Raw genomic sequence first — 26,100 nt, forward strand, 5'->3', positions numbered from 1 at the left:
CACTTTGGGGTGTTTTGGAGGAGCGGGTCAGGAAACGTTTTCCTCCACCAGCATCACGTCGTGACCTGGCCACTATCCTGCAAGAAGAATGGCTTAAAATCCCTCTGACCACTGTGCAGGACTTGTATATGTCATTCCCAAGATGAATTGACGTTGTATTGGCCGCAAAAGGAGGCCCTACACCATACTAATAAATTATTGTGGTCTAAAACCAGGTGTTTCAGTTTCATTGTCCAACCCCTGTAGAAATATAATACAAAAACTATTTCATTTTTTATCCTACCCAAAGGTTTATTTTATATTGTCAGTGTCAATTGTCCTGAATTGTTGTTGACTATGTAGACAGTGAAACAATAATCAGTTCACTTCAGATAAATCTTCTCTTTGAAAACAAATATTTTAAGCTGCAGCCCACTTTGTTTGAGGGCCAAAATATTATAAAGCATTTTAGATTAACTGCCTTTAGAGGAAACAGACAATGCAAAGCCCAGTCTACCCCATGATTAAAAAAACCCAGAGAATCATCTACACTGACCTGTTCAGTCTCTGGATTAATCACTGGTTTCATCAATGTGCTACAAGTGAGTGAGTTTGACACAGCATACATTACTATCAGTTTCTCAGACTGTCTTTAGTTAACTGCACTGATGGCTTCTATGTTCACTTCTATGCAAACTTGACTTCCTATTTGGCTATAAAAACATCTCATCAGACCGTGGGGTGGATTCACAGCTCATCAGATTCACCAAACATGTTTTCTGTAGCTCTTCTCCTGCTGTTGGCAGCTGGATGCGAGTCTCTTTACATTTGTCATAGCCAGCATTTCTCCTTTTGTAACATGACTTGAGAGTTTGTCACAAAACTTTATGTATTTTATTTATTTTTTTAACAGGTGTGAAGTGTGAACAGCTGACACAGCCAGCCTCCATGTCAGTGCAGCCGGGTCAACGACTGACCATCAACTGTCAGGTCTCTTATTCGCTTGGCGGCTACTACACGCACTGGATCCGGCAACCTGCAGGGAAAGCACTGGAGTGGTTCAGTAGGGACAGTGATGTCAAAGATTCACTAAAGAGCAAGTTCAGTGTTAAATTAGACTCTTCGAGCAACACAGTGACTTTAACAGGCCAAAATTTGCAGCCTGAAGACACTGCTGTGTATTACTGTGCCAGAGAGCCACAGTGACACAAACTATCAGCAGACTTGAACAAAAACCCTGCAGTGCCTGAACGTCTGTAGCATGAAGTCACCAGAGGAGGCGCTCTCAGACCAGCTTTAACTGAGATGAGCAGTTTACCTTGACATTCATGAGAAACTGACTATAAGACAGATTCAGGCAGCGTTGGGTGTAAACGTGTTCCAAAGTAACATTTTACTGAACTGTTTATGTTTGCAGTAAGGAGAAACCAACTGTGGTCATGTTTCTTAGGTTTTCATTGGGAATTTTTAACTTAACTTTAAATAACAAAAGCACAGTTTAATATTGTGATACTGCATAATCTAAAATAAGTTATTTCACAAGTCAGAAACAACCACATTTATGAACTTCAGTCAAAACAAACAAACAGAATCAGCATCAACATAAGACATCTTCTCTGTAGCTCTGAAATACTGTCAGCTGAATCCTGTGAGGAGCTCTCACATTATTAACTACACATATGAACACTGACTAAAAACACTGCAATGCTAAATTTCATTGTGGAAAATGCAAAGACAAACAAACATATTTGAATCCTTTTCAAATGAATTCTGGAAAAAAACATTATTGATTTCTCTTCAGGTGTTTTTAAAAAGGTATTTTAATCAAAAGAATTAAAAAAATATAGAAATAATTATGTGCCCATCTGTTTTAACACTGAATATCCAAATTAATTATTCAACTGCAAATGCACACTCACTTTATTCAAAGACATCTTCATCCTCAAACCTCATCCTCCTAATTGAAGTAAAGTGTGTGATGGCATCAGTAAGAGGACAGAATAGCTGGCATCAGATCAGCATCATCATCAGCCATGTTTTCTGTATCCTAACAGCTGGAACCTGTGAGAAACTGCTGGATTCATGCAACTAAACACAGTAGAAATGCTGAATAATCAAATTAATAATGGCTACAATGCTGATTTCTGCTCCCACAGGTGTGTATTGTATTGATCTCACCCAGCCGGACTCTGGTTATTCTTGCATCAGACAACATGAAGGAAGACAAACAGATTGGATGTTCATCATGTGGTCTGATGGGAGTGCTGAAAAAAATAATGCTTTAAAGAACAAGTTCAGTGTCAGCAGAGACACTTCTGCTGGAACAGCAACAATAACAGGATAGAACCTGCAGCCTGAGGACACAGCTGTTTATTACTGTATACCACAGTGACAGAAACTAGCAGACCTGTGCAAATACTCAGCAACCAGCAACTCACAACCTGTAAAGAAAAAAAATAATCATGATATGAGATACGGAGTTTGTTGAGTATGGGAAAATATAATAATACAATAGAAAACATATTTTTCTTTGATTTTTTTTTTTCTATTTAAGGTTAAAACCTGCAGAAGGTGGTCCATGCAAATATGTCATCTCTTATAAACACACAATCATCAACTCTATACAGAAAATAATTCATTCATACTATAGCTATACTATGACCTACCATTACCGTGTAGTTAAATTATCAGCGTTCAGTATGAAATACACTAAAATTTTGTCCAAGTTTTCTTCCCATCTTGATCCTTCCAATGAGGAAAAGTCAGAGTGAAACTCAGATGTCTTTCATTTCTGCTTCTTTAATAAAAGCAACGATGACAGACAGCAGTGGACTCACAGTGTAACAGTATGGGCTAAAGGGCAGAACTGCTGCTTTTGTCTTGATGCATGTTTACATGTCCCAGCAGGTTATTTATCTCACTTGGATTCAGTGTTTTAAGTGGAAGAAACTATTTTTGGTTAAGTGGATGGGACAACACTGAATAGCTGCCTTATCACAGCACAACTGCAAACTATTTAAAGCTACAGGTCAGGTCCTGGTCTTTCAGTGATTTCAGCCTTTCCCCAATTCTACATGAATAGTACACACGGTCATCAATTAACTGTCATGACAATTTGTATGAGAACAATAGATTTGCATATTTATAATATTAATTAAAAACATGTCAAGTTTACTTAAATAAATAGAAGGTCACACTATAGTAAATGTGACCTCTGACATTAAAAAAGTGAAATGCAGTCCAGTCATAATATTTATTAAAATATAATTTATTTAAAAATATGGAAATAAAAGTGTCACTAAAAAGGGAGTGGTGCATCTGTGTTTCAGTGAGAGAACCAATCAGCTCAAATCATTTCAGCTTCAACAGCAATCATGTTCACTCTGATGCTGCTGCCGGCTGCTGGATCCTGTGAGGAACTTTTAATGGATTCATTCTAATAATCTCTAGAAACACTAAATATTCAGATGAATGATGGAGATAATGTTAATGTCTGTTTCCACAGGTGTGTACAGTATGGATCTCATCCAGCCAGACTCAGCGATTGTGCAGCCTGGACAGTCTCTGACCATCACCTGTCGGGTCTCTGGTTATTCTTTGACTAGCTATGGAACATGCTGGATCAGACAACATGCAGGAAAACCATGGGACTGGATTTTATGCATGTGGTATGATGGGAGCAATAGCAAAAATGATGCTTTAAAGAACAAGTTCAGTGTCAGCAGAGACACTTCTGCAGGAACAGTGACAATAACAGGACAGAATCTGCAGCCTGAGGACACAGCTGTTTATTACTGTGCACGAGAGGCACAGTAATACAACCCACTGACAGACCTGCGCAAATACTCTGAACAAATACTGTAAACCCCTGGAAATACCAGATACCATAAAAGTAATGCTATAAAAGTGATTGTGAAAATCAGAAACTCTATGAAAATAATTTTACATTATAGTCTAACAATAAAATGAAGTGCAGTTGTCAAGGTTCAGCACATGACAGGCTAAAACCATGTTCAGAACCAGCAACCAGCAATTAGGAGTCAGTGTGAAAATCAGAGTCACTTCTACTTATCAGACAGGGAGCAGAGGACTCACAGTTTAACAGTATGGACTGCAGGACAGGACTGCTTTTATCTGTTGAGCAGGTTGAAGACTTTTATCATACTGACTTGTGTTTGTCTTTTTATAAATTACCAGCTCATAGCAAATGGCAGTTTTACTTTGACAGGTGCTGACAGCTTGACTAAGTCTGTGAAAAAAAAGGTCTTGAGAATCCCACAGACTGATCATCACACTCTCTGGATTCAAATTCAGTGAATCCTGGGTGGTTTGCTGCTAACACATACAGTATGAGAGTGTTTATATTTATTACACCTTCTCAGCACTGACCCACCAAAATGACACAAAATAAAACGTTGAAGGCTAAGTCAACATCTCCAAATACAACACCAGACAGCTGTTGGTATCTGGTTTTAATGAACATGCAAACACTGATTCTTTCCATCAGAAATAACCAAATGAAAAATGGACTCACATCCCAGTGCTAACAGTGAGTGTATGTTAAACAGTTTGTTTGCTAAAACCACAGTTGCAGTATCACTGACACAGTGAATTTAGACATTAATGTTGCCGTTCTTATCAAAACACTAGAGAGCAGTCGGTGTCAAATCTCTCTGTCTAAAAAACAACTAGATCAGCAATTGCTGCAATTTAATGTTTGAATTTGGAAGAAGTGAATGTGATTCATTAAGCCACAGAATTCAGTTAAAATTTTTAATGATTGGACTCTGATGATCAAGAATACTGTAGCCGAACAGGAACCCAGAGGTGATAGATGTTAGGAACAATGTCCTGGAGTCTAGATGATGGAAGATGAAGATGGAGGCGTGGATGAGTCGCTGAGTGAGGCAGAGATGGAGACAAGGTGGTTACACGAATGACAGCCTGAAATGCAGAATGACAGAAGAGTACAGAGATTTGAAACATGCAGATTCTGGCTCGCAGAGGGCGGGCAAGAAAATTATTAGACTAGAGTAATGATGTCAGTATTGAGTTTGAGACAGTGTGAGAAATGGGAAGTGATGTAAAGAACAGACTAACAGCTGGAAACCCAGGAGAGCAGGCTGATAAGTGATTACAGCTCTTCCTTATTGAACTTTAGTTCACGTTTCTGCTCAAACTCCTGTTAAACAAAGTCGTGGTCAGAGGAGGCCTCAGTGCAAATGTTTGGATGTCTACCAGCTCTACTGCTCAGACAGACAGTATCTGAAGCAGCAGTTAAAAGACCAGGAGAATCTCACAGATTCTGGATATAACTTGGTGATGACAGCATGCACTGACTGGGACAGATTGCAGGAAAATGTCTGAAGTGGATTGTTTATATCAGATATGACAGTGCTTACGCGTGTTATTCCAAGTTAGTCCCAGCTTGGTTTAGAACAGACAGCAGCTGTTGACTTATGACTAAAGAATCTGGTGTTTATTTATTCTGACAAAGAAAGCTTTCCAGAATTATATGAATAAACAAATAAATGAATAAATAAGGATGTCTGAGGTTGTAACTTAAGGTTCTCATATTCCCTCATTTCCATCTTTGTTTTTCATATACAATGTACCACAGGTCCTAGTGTCATTTACCACCTAACAGCTGTGATCCAAGTACAGTTCTCTCCTCCCTATGATGGATAAACACAGCACATAACACCTGCACAGCATTATTAACAATACTGAATAGAAAGCATAAACACAACCAGCTAAAAACAAGTGTACACTGCAAGTAGTTCAGACATCATTCTTTCTTAGGGACACAGTAGGGTTAGTCTTTTTTGCCATGAAATTACTGAATTCAGCTCCCTGTTAGCTGTTGTTAGTGCTACTTTTTCGTATTTTTACTTTTGTTCCAGTTCCCAGCACTGATGCTTTAAATATCAGATTCTATGCAAACTCACTGACTTCCTGTTATTCAGCTATAAAACCTTCATATCAGACTGTCAAGTAGTGTTGACAGAAAATCCAGTTCACTAAAAACATGTTTTGTGTAGCCCTGTTACTGTTCTTGGCAGCTGGATGTAAGTTTATTTATATTTGTATTAATAATCAGTCCTTCTTTTGCAGTAATTCTTGAGAATTTGTCACAAAACATTTTCTTTTTTGACAGGTGTGAAGTGTGAACAGCTGACACAGCCAGCCTCCATGTCAGTGCAGCCGGGTCAACGACTGACCATCAACTGTCAGGTCTCTTATTCTGTGAGCAGCTACTACACATCTTGGATCAGACAGCCTGCAGGAAAAGCACTGGAGTGGCTCAGCAGGGACACAACTGTCAAAGATTCACTAAAGAGCAAGTTCAGTGTTGAATTAGACTCTTCGAGCAACACAGTGACTTTAACAGGCCAAAATTTGCAGCCTGAAGACACTGCTGTGTATTACTGTGCCAGACAGCCACAGTGACACAAACTATCAGCAGACCTGAACAAAAACCCTGCAGTGCCTGAATCCTGGTAGCATAAAGTCACCAGAGGAGGCGCTCTCAGACAGTTATGAACTGAAATGAGCAGATTAACCTTTACATTAATGAGAACCCGGTGTCACATGTTACAAAGTAATGCTTTACTGTAGTCACACTGCATTTTTTAGTGATGCTATAATGAAGCATGTTACTTTACAAAATCTAGTAAATACTATACATTAAGACTACAGTATAGTGGTTATTTATATTGTTAATGTTCTTAAGTTATCTGCACACCAGGTAGATAGAAAGGAAATAAAACAAGAAAATAAATAAATAAATAAACTTGCTTTTTTTTTTTTTTTTTTCTTTTTGCACTCATGCTACAATAAGCTGATTTCAGTTGGAGGAGGAAAGTGATGGAGCAGTTTCCAGCTTTGCAGGAGTGCAGATACTGAAATTATTTTATTGCACAAAAGGACAAAATGTGATGGTTAAATGCAAACTGCATCCAGGACAAAAACAAGTGCTTTATGCCACAGTCAGGCTTGTAGCATTGTACTGTAGCTACACTCAATATTATATATACATTGTGTGTTGCATATGAAATGTTTGCTCTCTCAATATTAGGGGAGTCAGAGGAGCCCCTGGCAGTCCGTTTGTCTTTGTATGTTTCTTTGAGCTTGAGACTTGCAGACATCTCAGGCTGCTCCTTACGTTTTGTTGTTTTTGTTGAACCTGCACTTTTGTAGATGCTCAATAAACGGTTTAGCGATGAACTCTGCTCTTCTCTGCTTTGAGTGAGTTTCTTTTTGTTCTTACTGGGGTTTAAAAATCTGAATTTAGAGCCGATTGGCCAGATGAGGTTGATTAATTTAACTTCAGAATTTTGACCTGACAAATCGCACACTTGGAGTGTCTTTCAGCTGGTTTTCAGCTTTGCTCGGTATTGTCGTTTTGCATTCATACGTAAAAACAAAAATGTCGCACAGGGAACTGTGCTGCCTCAGCCTCAGGTTTATGTTGGTGACTGTTTGTGATGTCATAATGCGTTTGAGGTCAAGTACTGTAACAAGTAGCATAATGAATTACTTTCTCCAGCGATTAATTAAGTAATGTACTGCCAGAGGTGACAAAAATACAGACATCCTTTACTGAAGTAGAAGTGCAGATACTTGTGTTAAAAAATACTCTGGCAAAAGTACTTATTTTCTTAAGTAAAAATGAAAAAGTACGGCCTCTGAAATGTATTCCAGGTAAGAAAGTAAAAAGTAGCTATTTGGAGGACATTTCTAGCAGCTATTTTTGTGTGACGTTAACTCAACCTAATGCTATATTAATAAAATAATATTAGTACATGGGAACACAATGTATTGTTTTGTTTTGTTTTTTTGTCTCCACACCTGAACAGAAGAATGACTGCAGTCAGGGGTTAAAGTGGGATTCAGCAGGTGGGGGAACCCTGAGATCTGTTGTAGTGGCTCAGGGTGGGGAAAAGAATCACAACTCACAACAAGAAGCCCTCCAAGAGCACAAACTTCCACCAAGGCAGCTCCCTCTCTGGGCAGCGTTTACTTTTAAGGGAATAGTATTTTATTTTGTGAATATTCATTTTGCTTTCTTTGCTATTTTTAAAGGTGCTTTAAGAAGTTCAGTAAAAATCACATAAGGGCAGCATGGCAGATATTTACTTTGATTACACAGTCATTATGTAGCAGCAGGTAATGATAATAGGTGTTGATTGTAAATAACTGGATATAAGTAATGAGATTATTATATAATATTATACTACAGTATGTTTCTAACTAACCAGGCAGCTCATTCTCTTTCTCTTGACAATCTTTTCTTTAAAGATAAACACATTTTTGGGTCAACGTGAAAGAAAGGCAGATGTGAAATGTAAAATTGAGGTCAGAGGTCAAATGTGATGAAATTTGGATGCAAACTATTATCACTTTGAATTTGTATGTCTATTGGTCTATGAGAGGTTAAATGTGACATGATATTTTAAATGGATACTTTCTATATGTTGACAATGCACCATACTTGTAAGAATCATAATTCCTAAGTTATGAGGCTTTTTGTGAATTATCAGCCAGTAAATCTTTAAGATGGTCTTGAGGACCTTAGAGGATATAAACCACATTTTAAAGGCTTGTTAATATGCCCCCAATCTACACTCCTACAAAGTTTTATCAGAATTTATTCATAAAACCTTTTTCAAACAGAATGATGACATGCACACAAATGCTGCAAAAAAACATAACTTCCTTGGTGGAGGTCATTTCTACTGTGAGCTCCCATAAATGTTTTCTGTGTACAGGCTATGATAAGCTGACTTGTGCTGCTTTTGTTCTTTGTGGGTTTACACAACTGAATGCAACACAATGTAAGCAGATGTTTCACAAGCTATATTGGCTGATTTCTGTTCCTTACACTGGCAGAATACATTACAGACAGTATAGAGTTGATATGAAGGTGGAATTCAGTGAATGAATCTAAACATCATCAGCTTACATTCAAATTCATCTCTGCTACACTTGATGTATCCCAACTCTGACCATGAACACCACAGCCTCTGTGTGAATAACAGAAAGTTAGTATACCTCAATTTGATTCGCAGGATGTTTCAAAATATGAAAAAAAAACAAACAAACAAAAAGCTAAATGCTGAAGTATCGTGAACACAACTTGTGGACATGTGCACCATTCCGACCCAATTTAAACCCTGAATATAGCTCTGTAAATGAGGCATAAATTATTCATCTCTTTATATATGAAAAGTCCCAGTGATGGATACAGCAATAGGATTGTCTTTCATGTGTTATCGTTACCTTCATTTATGCACAAATCATTTTGATGTTTGCAAGTGTGCAATGATGTGAAGTAATAACTTCCCTCAAATGCATTAAACCTGCAGTAACGAGCCTGTTTTGAAAATGTAAGGAGTAGAAAGTACAGATGTTTGTGTAAAAATGTAGGGAGTAAAAGTAAAAAGTTGTCAGGAAAATAAATACTCAAGTAAAGTACAGATACCTGAAAATTCTACTTAAGTCCAATAACAAAGCATTTGTACTTTGTTACTTTCCACCTCTGCATACTGCATTACCTTTGAGAAAAATAAATGTTACTCTTTTTGAGTAACAACCCAAACACTGGTCATGTGATCTTTTAGAGTCTCCATCAGACAGATGTTTTCAGTGCAAATATTAAATTCAACACACATTCAAAGAACAAATCACTATTTACTGCTGAGATATCACATGATAACAAAAAAAAAAAACTACTGCTATTTTTCAAGTACTGAACAAAGCTAACATATTCAAAACAATCAATATTTATGAACTTCAGTCAAAAATAGAATCAGTATGTCAGTTATCTCTGCTTCAGCGTTAACATTGGATCCTTTGAAGAGGTCTCACATTATTGAACACATTCAAAAAGACTGAATAGTCAGATTAATTAATTAATTAAGACACTTTTTGAGTGTCAGCTGCACGATCAGTGTAATTGTTTGAAGTGTGCTGTTTTTATGATGGCCTGTACTTGCATGCTAACAGTCTAATTTGAAACAGTCTAATTTAAAACATTGCATAAGCAAACGTGATGGTAGAAAATGGAAGTCCACTCTGACTATACAGTGTCCTTCCTTTGAGGAGGAGTCAGTGCGAAACTTGGATCTCTTAAACGTACTCTGGTGGCTGCAGGGAAGATGATGGGAGTGAGCTCCCTACTCCACTTGGGGCAGAAACTCATTCTGGACTCGTTCTGGGAATGGGCACTCCACCCCTTGGCTGGAATTCTGTTGTAATTTAGTGCACCTTTTTCATCCTCTTAAATTTTTGTAGAAAGAGTGTTGCAAACAGTGACTATCGAGAAGATCACGTTACATCTTGTGCAGGATTTAAAAGGTGGTGATTGAAAAGTGCAAATTATAGCTCCACCCTATCCTATTGATTCCAAGTAGCAAGCAACAGTTGAGGAAAGCCACTGCAGACTTGAGATCTGTACTAATATTAGAGTTTCAGAATTGATGAGGCTGAAAATTAGAGATCAAGTTTAAAATAAATAAATAATTATATGTCCAATCATTCATCAGTCACATAGATTTTTTTCAAGTGCAAATACAGTCCCTTTATTCAAATGACCATCAGGAACTTCCTCATAATTGTGAAGTAAAGTGTGTGACTGCATCAGTGAGAGGACAGAAGACCTCAGATCAGTTCACTTTCACCATCAGCCATGTTCTCAGTAGCTCTGATGCTGCTGCTGCTGGCTGCTGCATCTTGTGAGAAACTTTGGTGGATTTACACCCTAAATACAAATGCTAAATAAATAAATGAATAATGGCTTTAATGTTTATTTCTGTTTCCACAGGTGTGTACAGTATTGATCACATCCAGCCAGACTCATTGGTTGTGCAGCCTGGACAGTCTTTGACCATCACCTGTCGTGTCTCTGGTTATTCTGTGACTCACTATGGAACAGGCTGGATCAGACAGCGTGAAGGAAAACCAATGGAGTGGATTCTCACTATTTGGGGTGGTGGGGGTACTGACAAAAATGATGCTTTAAAGAACAAGTTCAGCATCAGCAGAGACACTTCTGCTCAAACAGTGACAATAACAGGACAGAATCTGCAGCCTGAGGACACAGCTGTTTATTACTGTGCACGTTACCTCACAGTCATACAAACCGCTGCTCAACTGGCAACATACAACCACACAGGAGCCGTAAATGAAAATATGAGTAATGGAGAGTTTCCCACAGCAGCTGTGCACCAGTCCAACACAGAGCTTTACTGTAAATACACAACACTACAGCAAACTAACCTGTTTATCCTGCACTAAACTGCAGTATTTTCATGCAATCTATGAATAACACAAAATTAGTGTAACTCAGTTATGAAAATACATAACTTCAGCAGATTTAAAAATGAGGACATTACATGTAAGCTTTAAATTTCCAGTTTAACAGATATCACTGAGCAGTCTTTACATTTAAATGTAACCTCTCTTCATCCTTTCCTTTCCTGTCCTCCTCTTCTCTTTCTCCATCTCTAAGTGAAGTTATCTCTCATTCTTTTCTCCCTCTGGGACTTACAGGACCTGGACCTTTAGCTAGCAGATACACAGTGTGACAATCTGCATGCAAACAGTTTGTGTGTTTGCTGATATCTGTCCAGCGGAAATGTTGCATTTGAAATTGCTTCATTTATGCTCCTCATGTGTTGTGCTAGCTAGATGCTGAAGTACAGCGACCACAACTTGCAGACATGTGCACATGCTTGGACCCACTTTAACCCCTGAGTTTAGCACTATAATTGATGCATTGATTATATGGTTTTGCCTCTTTCAGCTCTTTGTATGCAATAAACCCTGGAGATGGATACACCAATAATATTGGCTTTTATGTGTAATTGTTCCTCCATTTAGTCTCAGATTGGTTTGAAGTTTGAAGGTGCAGTGATCTGAAATCAAAACTTCCCTCAAATGTGTTAAACCTAAAGTAATGAGTGTATTTTGAAAATGTAAGGAGTAGAAAATACAGATATTTCTGTAAAACTGTAGTAAAATGTAGTCAGAAAAATGAAAATAAATACTCAAGTAAAGCATCTTCAGATGGCTGAAAATTCTCTTTAAGTACAGTAATGAAGTATTTGTACCATGCCAGTTTTTTGTTGATACGCCAGTACAAACAATGTCTGCTTTGTTATTTAAGAAAAAAAACAAAAACTCTGAGACTTATTAAGTACATTCAAAATTGTATAATTTGTGTCTTTTTGGTTTCTGTGTGTTGCATTTTTCTTGTTGCTGACAGAACTAAGTTATTAACACATATGAGATGCAAACACAATGTCCACACTCATTTCAACTCAGTCCACACAGTGAGGAGGAGTCAATGCAAAACTCAGATGTCTTTCACTCACTTATCAGGCTGCAGAGAGAGTGAAGGTCAGTGAACACACAGTTTGATATGATGGACTGTAGCACAGGACTGCTGCTTTTAGCTCTCTGCTGGGCAGGTGAAAACATATTATTATTTTTATTATTATTTGTCTTCATAAAGTTTGAGCTTGAATCAAAATTACTTTCTTTTGATTTCACAGGTGTTGATGGTCAGACTCTGACTGAGTCTGAACCTGTGATTAAAAGCCCAGGAGAATCCCACAGACTGACCTGTACAGCCTCAGGATTCACATTCAGCAGCTACTGGATGGCCTGGGTCAGACAGGCTCCTGGAAAAGGGCTGGAGTGGATTGCTTATATTAGCACTGGTGGGGGCAGCACCTACTACTCTCAGTCAGTCCAAGGCCGCTTTACCATCTCCAGAGACAACAGCAGAGAGCAGCTGTATCTGCAGATGAACAGCCTGAAGACTGAAGATTCTGCTGTTTATTACTGTGCTCGAGATCCACAGTGACTGGAGCTGTTTAAGCAGCTGTACAAAATCCTCCATGTGCCAGGAGGAATAAAAAAAAAAACAAAAAAACCCCACAATTTTTAGAGGAACATATGCATAGAATTTGGACATATGTTGCAGCTGTTGTTGGAACAGTAGAGGAAATTCAGTGTCATGCCTCTCCCTTTAGAAAACAGCTGGAACAGTGATGGCTCGAGCTTTATGCATGAATTTAGCTAGAAGACTGAAGTAGCCGATATTTAAAGTTAAAGTCAATCCAAACTTTATTCTCATCTCAGCCATCTACAAATATACAAAGAGACAACATTGTGAAGGTCTGGGTCCACAATCCAAATAAAACAAGACATTTTGCTCTGACACGGGTCATTGTGCAAGTAGGAAATGCAAAAATAAATAAATAAATAACACAAACTATAACCCCTGCTGTTACTGAACTGAACCACACATACAATAAATTTATAAATCATGGTTATGTTCTCACAGATCTAATGATCTTTGAACTTTGTATAAAAGGAATACAAATATACCCAGAATATTATGATGAATGTGTGGATTTATTTACAGGAGCTTTTATAAAGCAGAGACAAGTAAAGCTACACTCAACTGCTGTGTACAGTATTGATTTCATCCTGGCAAACTCACTGGTTGTTCAGCCTGGAGAGTTTTTGACCATCACTTGTTGGGTCGCCAGTTACTCTTTGATAATATCTGTGCAACAGTTTGGGTTTGAGAGGATTTACTGGATTTTTCATCAGTGGGGCCTCAGGTTTGATAAAAGTAGGTTTTTAAAGAACAAGTTCTGCTCCAGCAGAGACACTTCTGCTGGAGCAGTGACAACAGTAACCCGAGGACACCGCTGTTTATTACTGTGTGAGTCTTTGGGTCACAGTGATACAAACATGCATAAATACTCAGCAAGACACAACCACACATGTTAAATAAGAGTAAAAAAGAAAGACAATGTTACTTCTTGATATGATAAATTCTTAAACTTACAGATCCACTCTGTTCTCATTGGAAAAAAATAAATGAATGTAGACAGTCTGGTTGTTTTGATGGAATTCATGATTTAAGAATCTAATCTAATAAAATCATTATCATTATCTATGATGACATTTTTAGTGAAGACTTCTTGACCTCTTATTTTTATTATTTGTATTATAGTGTCTAGCCCTTTCATGCATGGATGAGACTACAGTGTACAGCTGATTAAAAGTTGTTTATCTCTTCAAATACATAAAATCTTGGGCACTGGTCCACATAGTCAACAGCAGGTAGTGCTATTTCACCCTTTCATACAAAAAAACCCCATTGAAAATCCTTTGAGAGGGCTACAGGGGTCACTGATTCCAAGATGGCTGATGGAGACAAAAAGAGATCAGGCACCTTAGCTATCCCAGCATCTACCTTCTATAAAAGAATCCACTAAAGGTAAAAAAATAAAATAAGACTAATGAGCATCTTAGGTAACATAATGTCCAAGAAATATCTCAATTTTGATTTTTCATTTGGAGAAAATACTAATTTTCCATGTGTACACTGTAGTGACCATAATGCACATGGCCATGTCTACATGGCCATGTGCATGTGCTATTTCCACTGTGTTCTAGCTAGTCATCACTGAATGTTTGCACTTTCAATGCATATTTTATGCATTGAAAATGTTTTGTTTCTTTATATTTTATAGAGCTTCAAGAGACAGGAGTACATAGTTATAGAGTTGGCAGTTTCCTGAATCAAGTGAGGAAGAGTGTGGTGATAGTGGCAGTGATGAGGATGTGAGTACAGAATGAGAGTTCTGTAACCTCTTACTGGGTGCGAGTATGAGTTCAGTGACTATGTACATGGTGATAAGGGATGGTGTGTGTGTGTTTCTAAAGTGATATGAATTGATAATAAAGTGATTTGAAATAAATTGAGTCGTTCGAGAGAATAGTCAAGAATAAAGTATGTAGTGCACCCTTTGCCAGGCAGAATTAGGTATACTACAGGCAGGAAAGACTAGTAATGAATGTGGTGTGATTATACAGGTATACTGGGATATTATTTCAAGATTTACACAGTATTTCAACAAATTACCATATAATTCTTTGTTTTAAGGAAAGCGCACAGAGTACACTGTAGTGTACAAAAAAATAATTCCTTAGGGGATGGAGATAGAAAAAAAAATTGTTTCTCAGTATGTTTTTGTACCCTTATGGAACCCTAAAATCACTGCATAAAAAAATCTGTAATCAAAATTTAATAATTCATGCATGAGAGGGCTAGTGAAAAACTGATATTATAGGGCAAAAACAAAAGGGACATTCCTCTGCTGCCAAGTTTTTGTTGTTTTTTTCTTTTATATGCTTAACAATGGCCAGTCTCATTGTGTTTTTGGCAGAACACTCAGAGTTTGATACAGTATGTATTAGAAACAGAGAGAACATCATTTATGCTTGGCTTCTTTTTTATCAGTGATAGAAAAACCAGTGATTTTCAGATTTTGGAGTGAAATCAAACTGGGCCTGTGTCTCTGAGAGAAAAAGACTTTAAGATATAGTAAAGATCTATTTCTTAAAAGCAAAACTAACAAAAAAATAACAAAAAAAACCAAATTATTTCATAATTTGTTGACACCAAACATAACTAGAAAAGAACCACAGACCAAAACAAAAGAACAAGAAAACCCTGGGCCACCGGCCCAGGACCATGACAATTTGTTGGTCTGCTTTCAAATACATATAAACTTAAGTGACATCCCATTCTTAATCCATAGGCTTTAATGTGATGTCGGCCCACCCTTTGCAGCTATAACAGCTTCAACTGTGCTGGGAAGGCTTTCCACAAGGTTTAGGAGTGTTTAAGGCAATTTTTGACCTTCCAGAAGTGCATTTATGAGGTCAGACACTGATTTTGGACAAGAAGGCTTGGTTCTCGATACTCACAATCACTGAAGGTGTTTGAATAGGTGCACAAAATCCTGCACTGTCCTCATCCCCACTGCATGTATGCTGCATGATCAATGCCTTTGTTTTCACTATTTTATAAAGTTCAATTTTATTGAATATTTTTAAAAGACCCAATAATAATAATAATAATAATAATAATAATAATAATAATAATAATAATAATAATAATAATAATAATAAATTATTATACTTATTCTAATAAAAACTTTTTTGTTGTTGTTTTGCAACAATCCCACCATTAATAGTGTTTAATAAAAACTTTGTGACTGGTAGTATTTTCTTCCACTGACACTAAGAATTTTACCTCTGATATTGAAATCTGAAATAAATTGATTTACACACAAACAGTTTGTACAGGATGTCTCATATTATGTGTGTCCTCTTTTTCATATAAAAAGTACTGCAAATTAAGTCCTACTGTTATTTCACCAAAATAACAGCTGTGATCCAAGTACACTCTAGTCCTCCCTACGAGGAATAATGAATACAGCACCTAACACCTGCACAGCATTGTTAACAATACTGAAGAGAAAACATAGACACAACCAAGCCGATTATTCTTTCAATTCTTTCACTATATATATATTTTTTTCTTTTTTTTTTTTTTACCTTTGTTCCAGTTCCCATCACTGATGCTTTAAATATTTGATTCTATGCAAACTCACTGACTTCCTCTGTTGCTCAGCTATAATTCCTTCATGGCCATGAAGTGGTGTTTACAGCACATCCTGCTCACCAAAAACCATGTTTTCTGTAGCTCTGTTACTGCTCTTGGCAGCTGGATGTGAGTCTTTTTATATTTGTAATAGTGATCAGTCCTTCTTTTGTAGTGTCACTTGATAATTTATCACAAAACATTTTCTTTTTTACAGGTGTGAAGTGTGAACAGCTGACACAGCCAGCCTCCATGTCAGTGAAGCCGGGTCAACAGCTGACCATCACCTGTCAGGTCTCTTATTCTGTGGATAGCGACTACACAGCTTGGATCAGACAGCCTGCAGGGAAAGGACTGGAGTGGCTCAGTAGGGACAGTGATGTCAAAGATTCACTAAAACACAAGTTCAGTGTTGAATTAGACTCTTCCAGCAACACAGTGACTTTAAAAGGACAAAATCTGCAGCCTGAAGACTCTGGTGTATATTACTGCGCCAGAGAGCCACAGTAACACAAACCATCAACAGACCTGAACAAAAACTTTGCATTGTCTAAACATTTATAGTATGTCATCACCAGTGGAGGAGCTCTTGGACCACCATAAACAGAGACAAGCAGTTTGCTCTTATATTAAAAAGAAACTAACTTTAGGTGTTCATGTACAGTGTCAGGCATAACATACTCTATAGTAATACTTTACTGTAATTGCAGCTTTTATTGCTGTGATATCACATGATAAAAATATATATTTTACAATGCAAGTATTAAACAATACTAACATGTGAATCTACTATCACTGAACATTCAAATTAATTAATGAAATGCAAAAACACTCCCTTTATTCAAATTAGACAAAACTACACATATTTCACACATATAAGTGTAAATGCAAAGTTCCTTCATTCAAATAACCATCAAGCACTTCCTCCTAATTGAAGTAAAGTGCGACTGCATCAGTGAGAGGACAGAAGAGCTCAGTTCAGCTTCAAGATCAACCATGTTCTTTGTACCACTGATGTTGCTGCTAACAGCGGGATCCTGTGAGAAACTTCACAAAGTAAATTCAATAGTATTGTCAAACAATCAAATGAGTAATGACAACAATGTTGATTTGTTTCCACAGGTGTGTACAGTATTGATCTCATTCAGCCAGACTCATTGGTTGTTCAGCCTGGACAGTCGTTGTCCATCACCTGTCGGGTCTCTGGTTATTCTGTGACTAGCTACCCAACAGGATGGATGAGACAGCGTGAGGGAAAACAAATGCAGTGGATTCTCATCATGTGGTCTGATGGGAGCGATAGCAAAAATGATGCTTTAAAAAACAAGTTCAGTGTCAGCAGAGACACTTCTGCTGGAACAGTGACAATAACAGGACAGAATCTGCAGCCTGAGGACACAGCTGTTTATTACTGTGCACGTGACCACACAGTGATACAAACCACTGACAGACCTGCACAAATACCAAGCAACACACAACAACAAACATACTGTACATGTGAATATGAACAATGAAGACATAAGAACCTTGTAAAAACCCATCCATAACATGAACAAATGATAAATTTAAGAACATTGTTCACTGTCTTTACATGCTTTCATTTCTTAAGGACATATTTATATGAAATTCTCTTTTTTTTATATAACCTGCAGAATAATTCTTTTCTTAAAACTAAGAGAAGAAATATTTGCAAATAATTCAATTAAACAACATAATGAGCAACTCTATACAGCTATAAAAATAATTCTACATTATAGTGTAACATGAAAATGTAGGGCAGGACTGGAGTGTGTTGCTCTTACTATATGTGTGCTTACATTTATTACTCCGTCTCTGCCCACAAAAATGACACAAACAAAAAACAAATACTTCATGGCCAGTTTACCCTTTTCAAAGAAAGCAGCAGAGAGCAGCTGCATTTGTATTTTAATGGAAACATAAAAACTGATTCTGACCAAAAGAAATAACCAAATTAAAAAAACTGACTCACTTACCAGCTTTAACAGTGAATGCCTGTGAAAGAATCTGGCTGCAAAGACCACCACTGAGGTATAACTGACTGAAATCAATTTGATTTCCAGGAGATTGAAAAAAACTGCTTCTGGAAAAGCTTCTGGAAAAAAAAGTCTTCTGAAAAAGATTATTTCACCAAAGAAAGGAGTCAACAGAGCAGAAAAGTCAGTAACTGTCCTTTTTGTAAGCACATGAGGGTCATAAATTTCAGGTTAATATTATTAAGTCAATACTGAAATCTATCAATAAAAAAAATATATAATTCAGTACTTGGTTCTGATGATAAATATAATCATTTAAATGAAAATGTGAAAAATATCCTTCATAAGGTTCTTTGTTATATAATATTCAGTTTACATGAAAATAAACTAAATATGATTTATGATTTATATGATCTGTAAAATTAATTAAAAAACATTGCAAGATGGTCACACAAAAATAAATGCAAAAAAAAAAAACTCGATAAGTAGTGTGGTCAAGAAGAAAATATAATATTGGATTTAAATATAATCTATTTAAAAACATGCAAATAAAAATGTTGCTCAAAAGGGAGTGGTGCATCTGTGCTTCAGTGAGACGATCCACCAGCCAGACTCAATGGCTGTGCAGCCTGGACAGTCTTTGACCATCACCTGTCAGGTTTCTGGTTATTCTGTGACTCACTATGGAACAGGCTGGATCAGACAGCGTGAAGGAAAACCAATGGAGTGGATTCTCACTATTTGGAGTGGTGGGAGCGCTAACAAAAATGATGCTTTAAAGAACAAGTTCAGCATCAGCAGAGACACTTCTGCTCAAACAGTAACAGGACAGAATCTGCAGCCTGAGGACACAGCTGTTTATTACTGTGTACGTCACCGCACAGTGATACAAACCACTGAAAATGACCATGACCATTTAAATGTGAATATGAGTAATGGAGAGTTTCCCACAGCAGCTGTGCACCAGTCCAACACAGCTTTACTGTAAATACACAACACTACAGCAAACTAACCTGTTTATCCTGCACTAAACTGCAGTATTTTCATGCAACCTATGAATAACACAAAATTAGTGTACCTCAGTTATGAAAATACATAACTTCAGCAGATTTAAAAATGAGGACATTACATGTAAGCTTTAAATTTCCAGTTTAACAGATATCACTAAGCAGTCCTTACATTTAAATGTAACCTCTCTTCATCCTTTCCTGTCCTCCTCTTCTCTTTCTCCATCTCTAAGTGAAGTTATCTCTCATTCTTTTCTCCCTCTGGGACTTACAGGACCTGGACCTTTAGCTCACAGATACACAGTGTGACAATCTGCATGCAAACAGTTTGTGTGTTTGCTGATATCTGTCCAGCGGAAATGTTGCATTTGAAATTGCTTCATTTATGCTCCTCATTTGTTGCGCTAGTTGGATGCTGAAGTACAGCGACCACAACTTGCAGACATGTGCACATGCTTGGACCCACTTTAACCCCTGAGTTTAGCACTATAATTGATGCATTGATTATATGGTTTTGCCTCTTTCAGCTCTTTGTATGCAATAAACCCTGGAGATGGATACACCAATAATATTGGCTTTTATGTGTAATTGTTCCTCCATTTAGTCTCAGATTGGTTTGAACAACTTCCCTCAAATGTGTTAAACATAAAGTAACAAGTCTATTTTTAAAATGTAAGGAGTAGAAATTACAAATATTTGTGTAAAATTGTAGTAAAATGTAGTCAGAAAAATAAATACTCAAGTAAAGTACAGATGCTTGAAAATTCTACTTAAATACAGTAATGATGTGTTTGTACTTCATTACTTCCCGCTTCTGTTTATTAATTAATTAATTAATAGTAGTAACTTGTGGTTTTACAAAGGAGGTCAGGAAATGGCCTTTCGTTTCAAGGCCATTTCCTCACAACTTGAGACAAATCACCTCAAAGTCAAAGGCTTGGATGAAGAAGAGTTTGCAGTTTAATTCTGTGACATTTAGTAAATCTAGTAAATTACAGAGTCTGATAGCAGCAGATACTCTCAGTAGTTCTGAAACATTTCATGGCAGGTTTCCAGACATGTCATCCCAACATGCCAGTTTTTTGTTGATACGCCAGTACAAACAATGTCTGCTTTGTTTTTTGTTTTTGTTTTTAAACTCTGAGACTTATTAAGCACATTCAGAATTTTATATTTTGTGTCTTTTTGGTTTCTGCGTTTTTCTTGTCGCTGACAGAACTAAGTTATTAACACATATGAGATGCAAACACAATGTCCACACTCATTTCAACTCAGTCCACACAGTGAGGAGGAGTCAATGCAAAACTCAGATGTCTTTCACTCACTTATCAGGCTGCAGAGAGAGTGAAGGTCAGTGAACACACAGTTTGATATGATGGACTGTAGCACAGGACTGCTGCTTTTAGCTCTCTGCTGGGCAGGTGAAAACATATTATTATTAATATTATTATTTGTCTTCAAAAAGTTAGAGCTTGAATTAAAATTACTTTCTTTTGATTTCACAGGTGTTGACGGTCAGACTCTGACTGAGTCTAAACCTGTGATTAAAAGGCCGGGAGAATCCCACAGACTGACCTGTACAGCCTCAGGATTCACATTCAGTGACTACGAGATGGGCTGGGTCAGACAGGCTCCTGGAAAAGGGCTGGAGTGGGTTGCACACATTTATACTGATGGTAGCGGCTCTTTCTACTCTCAGTCAGTCCAAGGCTGGTTTACCATCTCCAGAGACAACAGCAGACAGCAGGTGTATCTGCAGATGAACAGCCAGAAGACTGAAGACTCTGCTGTTTATTATTGTGCTCGAGAGTCACAGTGACTAAAATCGGTTCGACAGCTCTACAAAATCCTTCAGAATGTGTGTTGATTATCTTGTTTTGAAAATTAACTCTGAGAGAGACATTTGACAGGTATAATTAAGATGGTTTACCATCTCCGTCTCTGGAGATGGTAAACCATCCTTGAACTGACTGAGAATAATAGTTGTAAGCACTGTCATATCTGATATAAGTAATCCACTCCAGGCCTTTTCCAGGAGCCTCTCTGATCCAGTGCACGTTGTAGCCTCCAAAGTTATATCCAGATGTTGTACAGGTCACTTTGCGGGATTCTCCTGGTCTTTTAACTGCTGGTTCAGAGTCTGTCAGAGTTTGACCATCAACACCTGTCAACAGAAATAAATATGCACATATTAAAATATAAACATAAAACGTGATCATAAATTAAAGAAACATACAAACATCATTGAATAGTTTCACCTGCCCAACAGGCTGTTACAAGTAACAGTGCTGTCCAACAGTCCATCCTGTTCAATCGTAATACCAATGCTACTTCTCTGAGACTAAATCGCACCTTCTTTATATTGATTTCGGCTATTCTTTCCATTCTTGTCCCTTCTGTTGTCATCGTGTAATTGATCTGATTAAAAGTAAAGAAAGAAAATAAAGTTATCCACAGTTAATAAAACACGGTTGTCAATTAAAATGATAACTTATAAAATTATAACAAGCAGTTGTTCACACATTTGGGGCTCATTTCAGGCCTCACCAGACATTCCCATACATAGTTAAAGTGCTCAGAGTGAACATGCTCTCATCTGTGAAAAGCACAGGACACAAGTTGTTCCCTTGTTATAATAATGGCCTATGTCATTTTTAATGAAAGTTTCATTTTCGCCTAAATGATCTAGTTTTCAATATCTCATTCAGTTAGGTCTGTTTTTGATTGTTTATTCAGAGACACTCACAGCAGTGGCCTCCTGGAGGTCATTTTGTAGGCCTCTGGCAGTGCTTATCCTGTTCCTCCTTGGAAAAAGGAGCAGATACCGGTCCTGTTGATGGGTTAAGGACCTTTTACAGCCCCGTCCAGCTCTCCTAGAGTAACTGCCTTCCTCCTGGAATCTCATCCATACAGATTCCAGGGGGCTGGGAGACAGCAAACCTTCTGGCAATGGCTCATATTGATATTGGAGGAGTTGGAATACCTGTGAAACTTGTGTTTTCTTTCAAAGAGTCTCCATCAGATAAAAGTTTCCAGGCAGGTGAGAAGTTTCACTGATGTGAGTTGTGCTTAATTTAAACTGACCAGGGTCAGTTTACCATTTCCAGGCACAAAAAAACAGCAGCTGCATCTCCGCATGAACAGTCTGAAAACTGAAGAAAAGAAAAAAAATCAAAAAGAAATAGGCAAAATTCACATCTCAAATCTGCCATTGGTCACTGAACCTTTGTGCAAATGCACAGTCCCTTTATTCAAATGAACACAAAGCACTTCCTCATAACTGTAAGCTGTGTGGCTGCAACAGTGAGAGGACATCAGTTCAGCTTCAGTAACAACCATGTTCTCTGTATCTTTGATACTGCTGCTGGCTGCTGGATCCTGTGAGGAGCTTTCATTAGATTCACTCTAATAACACTAAATATTCAGATGAATGATGGAAATAATGTTAATGTCTGTTTCCACAGGTGTGTACAGTATTGATCTCATCCAGCCAGACTCATTGGTTGTGCATCCTGGACAGTCTATGACCATCACCTGTCGGGTCTCTGGTTATTCTTTGACTGATAGCAGCTATGGAACATGCTGGAACAGGCAACATGCAGGAAAAGCAATGGGCTGGATTTTTTGCATATGGTCTGATGGGAGCAATAGCACAAATGATGCTTTAAAAAACAAGTTCAGTGTCAGCAGTGACACTTCTGCTGGAACAGTGACAATAACAGGACAGAATCTGCAGCCTGAGGACACAGCTGTTTATTACTGTGCACGTTACCACACAGTGATACAAACCACTGACAGACCTGCACAAATACTCAGCAACCAGCAACACACTACAATATATTTACTGAATATGTGAATATGACTGAGTGATAGTATGAGACAGAAGGTTTGTTGTGTAAATCTTTGACTAACTTTGTTTCAAACTGTTAGTTGACAAATAAATGTCTTCCTGCTGAACCACATATATTCAATCAAGATAAAATTTTAAATAAATAAAACTTAATTTAGTCTTTAACAAGACCAACTGGACCAGGTTTAAAACGATACTACTCTGCCTCTTGCTGCACAAACACAGATTTTAATCAGTTCAGAAACATAAATTAAAAAAAAAGTATTTTAAATATATTTACATTAAAAAAGAATCATAGCTGAAATAAAAGGCACAGTGTGAGGTGGTGAACTGCCATTATCTACAGAGGTATTGAAAAAGTAAGGTTGTTTATTAGCAACACAGCTTGTCAAACTATGTACATTTCATCAAACCAAGTTATTTCTCAGAGATCCTGATCTAAAGTGTCAGTGGAGCCTGTTTTCTTAAAACAGACATGGCAGGAGTTTCCGTCTCAGTCATCACGTTTTTCATTACTAAGGTGCTAAACGAATTATTTAAAGTTTTGTATATCACATATTTTGGCCAAGGTGGTTACAAAGAGGAAACTAATCTGTTAAGATAATAAATGAGAGCGCTTCTTACTGGGACCAGTACTGGGACCCCTCCTCTTTTCCATCTATACTACCTCTTTGGGCCCAGTTATTTCCTCTCATGGGTTCTCCTACCATTGCTTTCCTGATGATACTCAGCTCTACTTATCGTTCCCGCCGGATGACTCTACGATCTCAGCACGGATATCTCATTGTCTCTCAGATATGTCCTCATGGATGAAGTCACACCATCTTCAACTTAATCTTTCTAAGACTGAACTACTGGTGTTTCCTGCAAAACAGTCAGTTTAACACAATTTCACCTTAACAATCGATTCTTTCTCACTTTCTCCGGCGAAGGTTGCCAGGAATCTGGGAGTCACGTTTGACGACCAGTTATCATTTACACACCAAGTGGCCTCTGTTGCTCGATCCTGTCGCCTTGCTCTATATACTGTAACATCAGACAAATTAGACCATTTCTAACGCAACATGCTGCTCAGCTCTTGGTGCAGGCTGTGGTCATCTCGCGCCTTGATTATTGTAATGCAGTGCTAACAGGCCTTCCAGCCTGTGCTATTAAGCCATTACAGATGATCCAGAACGCAGCAGCACGTCTGGTCTTCAACCTTCCAAAACGGGCACATGTCACCCCACTGCTCATTGAGCTTCATTGGCTTCCGGTTGCTGCTCGGATCAAATATAAAGCCTGCACGATTGCCTATAAGGTAATGACAGAACAGGCGCCTTACTACTTGCACTCGCTCCTAAAGGCCTATGTTCCATCTCGGCCTCTGCGCTCCTCCACTGAATGTCGCCTTGCTTTACCCAACATCCACCCAAAGCAATGCAGACTGTTCTGCTCCATAGTTCCCAGATGGTGGAACAAGCTGCCCACCTCCACCAGAGCAGCAGAGTCCCTCGCCATTTTTAAAAAACTCCTAAAATCTGAGCTTTTTAGAGAACACCTGCACTAAGACAATTAACTCTGATGTGTATAGACATACATTTTTAATGTGCCATTGTTTTTTAATGTTTAACTGTTTTAATGTTTTATTTTTGTTTTGGCTTTTTGTATTATTGTGTCATCATTGTAAGTCGCTTTGGATAAAGGCATCTGCTAAATGTAATAAAGTAAAGTAAGTATATATCACAGTGATGCTAAAAAGCAAATTCATGCATTTATTATTTCTAGACTGAACTATTGTTATTCATTATTATCAGGCTGTCCTAAAAGCTTCCTGAAAAGCCTTCAGCTGATTCAAAATGCTGCAGCTAGAGTACTGACAGGGACTAGAAAGAGAGAGCAGATTTCTCCCATATTGGCTTCTCTTCATTGGCTCCCTGTTAAATCTAGAATAATATTTAAAATTATTCTCCTCACATACAAGGTCTTGAATAATTAAGTCCCATCTTATCTTAAAGGCCTTATAGTACCATATCACCCTTATAGAGCACTTCGCTCTCAGACTGCTGGCTTACTTGTGTAGAATGGGAGACAGAGCCTTCAGCTTTCAGTTCAATTCAATTCAATTCAGTTCAATTCAATTCAATTCAATTCAATTCAATTCAATTCAATTTTATTTATATAGCGCCAAATCACAAGCAGTGGCCTCAAGGCGCTTTGTATTATAGGTAAAGACCCAATAATAATTTCAAATTTAATTTACAATAATTTCAGGCCCCTCTTCTGTGGAACCAGCTCCCAGTTTGTATTCAGGAGACAGACACCTTCTCTATTTTTAAGATTAGGCTTAAAACTTTCCTTTACGATAAAGCTTATAGTTAGGGCTGGATCAGGTGACCCTGAACCATCCCTTAGTTATGCTGCAATAGGTCTAGGCTGCTTGGGGTTTTCTATCATGTACTAAGTGTTTCTTTTCATTCACCTCTTTTGCTCTGTTTATACCCCGCTCTGGATTTAATTGTTAGTTATTATTAATCTCTGTCTCTCTTCCACAGCATGTCTTTTGTTCTGTCTCCCTCCCCTCAGCCCCACCCGTCTGAGCCTGGTTCTGCTGGAAGTTTCTTCCTGTTAAAAGGGAGTTTTTCTTCCCACTGTTGCCAAATGCTTGCTCATAGGGGGTCGTTTTGACTTTACAATATAAAGTGCCTTGAGGCGACTGTTTGTTGTGATTTGATGATCTGATCTGAATTGATGATTTGCATTACCAAGCACTGCATTGTCTTTCTTGACCTTCATCCATTCATCATACTTGTC

At 37.7% G+C, this 26,100-nt stretch overlaps 2 protein-coding genes across 4 annotated transcripts in view; both read left to right on the top strand.

Annotated features, from left to right (window-relative positions):
- Positions 1-26,100, top strand: part of LOC115783986 (serine/threonine-protein kinase pim-1-like) — a 1,015,907-nt gene that overhangs the window by 108,224 nt on the left and 881,583 nt on the right. The gene's annotated exons all lie outside the window — the stretch shown is intronic.
- The window catches only part of LOC115783992 (Ig heavy chain Mem5-like), a 194,250-nt gene that overhangs the window by 10,191 nt on the left and 157,959 nt on the right, over positions 1-26,100 (top strand). Inside the window, exon 2 of the mRNA XM_030735028.1 lies at positions 20,963-21,256. Coding sequence (XP_030590888.1) covers positions 20,963-21,256 — 294 coding nt within the window. The remainder of the gene's footprint in view (positions 1-20,962; positions 21,257-26,100) is intronic.

This window comes from Archocentrus centrarchus, chromosome 8 (genome assembly GCF_007364275.1).
Source record: "Archocentrus centrarchus isolate MPI-CPG fArcCen1 chromosome 8, fArcCen1, whole genome shotgun sequence".
Lineage (NCBI taxonomy): Eukaryota > Metazoa > Chordata > Actinopteri > Cichliformes > Cichlidae > Archocentrus > Archocentrus centrarchus.